Genomic DNA, 5,374 nt, shown 5'->3' with positions numbered 1-5,374 from the left:
GTGTTACATGAATTTTTAAAAAAGAGTTATTACTTGGGTCATGAAATAAATGCAGGGCTGAGGTCAGGCTTACCTAGAGATGGGAGGTTTGGGGATTCTGGAAGAAATGGGAATCCCCAAACCCTTACTGCCAGGTTCCTGCAGTTTTCCCGCATCACATCTCTGTACAGTGTTCTCTGAGAAGGGTCCAGCAGGGCCCACTCCTCCTGGCTGAACTCCACCGCCACATCCTCGAAGGTCACCGAGTCCTGAGCGGTCACAAACATCATGGCTTAGCCAAGGACCACCCCCACCAAGTTAACAGGAGGATGACAGGATTGAAACAGGGAACCCAAAGCACAGGATGCATGGGTGCGGTTCTGAGCTCAGCCTGCAGTGCTCCTCTCCTGTCAACCTACTCCCACTCCTAAGGCTAAACGTACCTCTAACACGTAGGTGATTCTATTATTCCAGTGAGACTGTGAAACTGCAGTCTTATTCCCTCAATCTCAGGGTTGAGCATAAGATTGGGTCATGGTAGATGTCAGAGAAATACTCCCCAGTGGCCTTCATCAATTGCTTGACTATGTGACACAGTCATGTCTTTTCTTTTAAAACTCTCAGCATAATCTAATGTATAAAGTGACCCTGGGGGAAGCTATGAAAATGCAGAAAATGTTGACAAACACTAACATTTTCTGGGCAGCCCTTTATCCACCATCAGATGCCAAAGATCTTGGAATGCCTGAGAACCTGGTTTGGTGGTGGGGCTCCAGGCTGAGAAAGGTAAGTCCAACTTCCAGTCAAAAGAATAATCATTTGGAAAAAAGAGTATGTGACTCACCGGTAACCAGCCTGTCAGGAAGCCATGAGCCAACCCTTCCCCCTCCGCGCATCCTCTCTGAGGGGAGGCCGAGTACAGGGAAGGCTGAGCTGGAGAAGAAGAAATGGGTCAGAAGAATCTAGGATTGCTCTATACTCTAGCACTCACCAGTTTGGAGGCTTCCCCCACTTAGTTGTAACTGGCCATACCCCAACACACACACACACACACACACACACACACACACACACACACACACACACAGAGCTTTCCCAGGACACGAGGGCATAGCCCTTTCTCACCAGGGCCAGAAAATAGGCCCAAGGCTCTTACTGCCCTGGAGGAAGACATTATTATTCCTATTTCACAGATGAGGGAATTGAAGTTCAAGGGACAGCACTGTACTTTATCAAGTTTATAGAAAGAATGAAAGGTACAATTCAAAGGCTCTCCCACATTCACCACACAGGTGACACCCCCACGGATGCTCAAATCCCCAAACCCCCAAATCCCAAGAACCACCTGGAGTCCCAGGGACCCCCGGACATTTGGGCCTCTACTCCTGCCTCACCACTCAGCCCCTCCTTTCCTGCTCTGTGGTGCAGGGGCCTTTAACACCGGGGCTCTGGGGGCCCCCCAACTTACCGCAGGTGGGAGACAGAACCATGGCCGCCATCCTGTGACTCAGACAGAGAACCTGGATGCTCGTGCTCTTGTCCCCACAGTGCACGCAGGCCAGGCTCTGGAAGAAACGGGAAACAGGAAGCCTTCCCAGTCTCTCTCCCTCTCCCGGCTGCTGAGGAAGAACCTGCCTCAGCCTGCCCGCCATGTCCTCCTTCAAAATGCAAGTGGGCTCTCCAGTCCTGGGTCTTCACTTTGCTTGGCAGGTGATGGGCGCAGGGCACGTGAAGGCATAACCTGTCCTCTTCTGTCCTGACCAGTACGACCAGCACATGCCTGTCCCACCCCACTCAAGTCCCCAGCTTCACTGGGTCCCAGGGCACCTTCCTCCCATCCAGGTGGTCGTCACACATTCCCAAGCACAACCCTTTACCAACCGGGGACAAAGTATATTGCTAATTCTGCCTGTTTCCTACTGATGGACACGAGTTCCTTCTCATCTTTTGCTGTTTGGAAATAATACTCCCATGAATAACTTCATATTATCTTGTATTTTGGGAGGTTGACATGCAGAGTGTATTTCCAGAAGTGGGGCTGCTGGATATGTGTAGCAATGTTTCTGAGTGTCATCCTTTATACATAGTGCAGGAGAATACCATTCAGTAAATAAATCAAAGTTGTTAGGAGCCAATATTTTAAATATGACATATAAATAATATAAAATTAAAAAGTTAAGGAGAAACACCACTGCAAAGTTAAAACTGAATTAAAAATACCATGTTAAACTCATGATTTTTTTAAAAGATTTATTTATTTGTGGTAGACATAGGAGGCAGAGACACAGGCAGAGGGAGAAGGAGGCTCCATGCAGGGAGCCTGATGTGGGACTGAATCCTGGGTCTCCAGGATCATGCTCTGGGCCAAAGGCAGGCACTAAAACACTGAGCCACCCAGGGATCCCCTAAACTCATGATTTTAAAAAACATTTAGTTCCTGGGTGTCTGGCTAGCTCAGTAGGTAAAGCATGGGACTCTTGGTCTTGGGGTTGTAAGTCTGAGCCCCACCTGGGGTGTAGAGGTTCCTTAAAAATAAAATCTTAAGCAACAACAGCACCCTCCTGCCAAAACCACACATATATTTCCTAACTATATCCAAGGAAAGTCCTAGAAGGAATGCTACTCCAGGACCACTTAGTTAGCATACTTGGCATCTAGATCTTGTTTTTTTTTTTTGTTGTTGTTGTTGTTGTTTTGTTTTTGTTTTTTCGTTTTTTTAGATCTTGGTTTTTAACACTATTCACCACTACAAGAAGCAAAGCATGAACTAATAATGGAAAAATCTCCAGTATATGTTAAGGGGAAAAAAGTAAAACAAAGAAAAATGCACATGGTACTACAATGTTTTGTATGAGTAAAGTGGAAACAAGAATATATTTGCTTGTATTCAGTTGAAAACTTAGAAGTATAATGCATGATAAAGCATGAAAAGTCATTACCTAGAGGTCGCTAAGGGAAGAATAGGATGGAAGAACAGGTGAGGGCAAGATTTTGTAACATATACCTTTTCACATCATCTTGGTTTTTTAAGATTTTTTTAAAATCTATTTATTTGACAGAGAGACAGAGATAGTGAGAAGCCTGCTGAGCAGGGAGCCCCACATGGGGCTCTATCCCAGGACCGCTCTATCCCAGGACCCCGAGCCAAAGGCAGATGCTTAACGGACTGAGCCACCCAGGAGCCCCCATATCATCGTCTTGGTTTTGAACCAAATGCAAAAAAAAATTTTAACCAGAATTTTAAACATGTGAGTATTTTAGAAGAAAGTGAAATACTTTACTTTTTAACCCTCACTCCTGGAGACTCCTGGTGTCACCTGAGCACATAAAGGGCCCCTCAGCAGTGTTGCACAGTGGAAGCAGCTGGGACCTGTCTCTACAAGTTCCTCAGGGTACTCACCTGGTCACACAGAAATCCACAGATCCCTGAGGACACGTGGAACTCGAGGCTGGTTTCAACACAAACTCAAACTGGAGAGACACTTCTCCTGCCTGGGGGAAAAATAAATAACGGCAGGAAGAGTGCTTTGGAAGCTTTTATATAGAAAATAGTAGTTGTTGGATATAGAAAGAACACCAATGCATCATTTTTAAAATTTACTGATTTTAAGATGTAGTAAAACCCAGCCTGTTTTGGCCGCGACTGAATTCGCCTGGTTCCCAGCCCCGTCTGCTCCCAGGTGGGGGAAAGCAGCGTCAGGCTGTGCATTCGCCCTGCGCAGCCTGTTTCTTGGGATGCAGCTTCCAGGGCTCATCACTTAGGGGCCCATCGGATTAGTGACTCAGCTGATTTTGATTTGCACAAGACGGACTGCAGAGACGTAAGGCCCCGGGGAGGGCTGGCTTCCTGACCTTGGCACTAGGGACACTGCGGAGGGGTGATTTTTTGTCGTGGGGGTGGCCCGGTGCATCGGGGGATGTGGGGCAGCATCCCTGGCCACTGCCCTCTAGATGCAGGATGTGACCACCGCACTGTCCCCCGACAGGCCCGGAAGTCCGGGGGCCGGGCAGAGTGGCCCCCAGGTGAGGTGACGGGGACCGTGCTTTCTGAGCGGGGACGGCGGCGTCCAGAGCCAGAGGCTGACCTGAGGCACAGCCTGAGGCCCCCGGGTGCCCGGAGCGCCCGTGAGGGACCGAGGGGTGCCAGCGTGAACGGGGCTGCCCGAGGTCCAGCGCCTCCCGCCGGACCGAGACCCGGGGCCGCGGCTCACCAGACCAGAGCCCCGCGGACTGAGGTCCCCGCCTGCCGGGCAGACAGGCCCCGCCCCTCCCCGAGGCCCGCCCCTCCCCGAGGCCCCGCCCCCGAGGCCCCGGCCCCTCCCCCTCCCCGAGGCCCCGCCCCCGAGGCCCCGCCCCCGCCCCGAGGCCCCGCCCCCGAGGCCCCGGCCCCGCCCCCTCCCCGAGGCCCTTCTGCCTGCGGCCTCGGGTCGGGAGGGGCGGCCCGGGTCTCCCGGCAGAGGCCGGGGACGGCGGGGGACGGCGGGGGACGGCCGGGAGGGGATAGGATGGGAGGGAATAGGGCGGCGGGGGGCTGGCGGGTGGAGGGGGGCCGGGCCCAGGGGGCGGGGGGGGAGGAGTGGGGGGCGGCGGGGGGCTGGCGGGTGGAGGGGGGCGGGGGGGGCTGGCCGGTAGAGGGGTCCAGGCCCAGGGGGGCGGGGGCGCCTAGGGGCAGGGAGGGGGGTTGCGAGGGCAGGTGGGCCTCTGGGGCTGGAGGGGGGGTAGGGCAGCGGGAGGCCCGGTCTCAGGCCTTGATGCTTTACTTTTTTTAGTGGACAAGAAAAGACAACTTTTTGACAAAAATCCATGAGGGGAATATGGAAAAAGCGAGATACCGAAACATCTCTAACTTTTGTTATTGGAGGGAAAAAACAAAACAAAACAAAAATAACCTATTGAAAGAGGAATACCGTGGGTGGAGAGACAATCCTTGTATAAGGGAAGCTTGATATGTGAGAAAGTTAGCATCTCACAGAAGCTGGGAAATGATTTAATCATGGTTTGAGGAGAATATAGTACACATTTAAAATTTAACTGAACTTTTCAGGAAAAAGTGCCAAATATATTGGAAAGGTAAAATTAAAGCCTCTAAAGGAGGGATGCCTGGGTGGCTCAGGGGTTGAGCACCTGCCTTCGGCCCACGGTGTGATCCTGGAGACCCGGGATCGAGTCCCACATTGGGCTCCCTGCATGGAGCCTGCTTCTCCCTCTGCCTGTGTCTCTGCCTCTGTGTGTGTGTCTCTCATGAATAAATAAAATCTTAAAAAAAAATAGAGGAGAGAATCTCATAAATAAAGATAATAGCTTTGTAATATCTGAGTGAAAAGCCGGGGTGGTTTATTGTTTAAAGACCTAAATATGTGTTAGAGACCCATGAGATCAAACCTAAGAATGCTTA

At 51.2% G+C, this 5,374-nt stretch overlaps 1 protein-coding gene across 2 annotated transcripts; it reads right to left on the bottom strand.

Annotated features, from left to right (window-relative positions):
- Window positions 1–3,620, bottom strand: LOC111091421 (zinc finger protein 558-like). 2 transcript variants are annotated; one of them, XM_038567437.1, is made up of 4 exons: window positions 3,380–3,620; window positions 1,448–1,544; window positions 824–912; window positions 1–248 (listed from the first exon to the last, which is right to left on the bottom strand). In XM_038567437.1, the coding sequence occupies exons 2-4, from the start codon at window positions 1,476–1,478 to the stop codon at window positions 39–41; spliced, it is 330 nt and encodes a 109-aa protein (XP_038423365.1). In that variant the 5' UTR covers window positions 1,479–1,544; window positions 3,380–3,620; the 3' UTR covers window positions 1–38. The 2 variants fall into 2 exon arrangements, with proteins under 2 accessions (XP_038423365.1, XP_038423364.1); XM_038567436.1 differs by lacking the exon at window positions 3,380–3,620 and having other exon boundaries at window positions 1,448–1,866.

This window comes from Canis lupus, chromosome 20, assembly GCF_011100685.1.
Source record: "Canis lupus familiaris isolate Mischka breed German Shepherd chromosome 20, alternate assembly UU_Cfam_GSD_1.0, whole genome shotgun sequence".
Classification (NCBI taxonomy): Eukaryota; Metazoa; Chordata; class Mammalia; order Carnivora; family Canidae; genus Canis; species Canis lupus.
The sequence above is the reverse complement of the archived record's forward strand: the minus strand, read 5'-3'. Positions and strand labels throughout refer to the sequence as shown.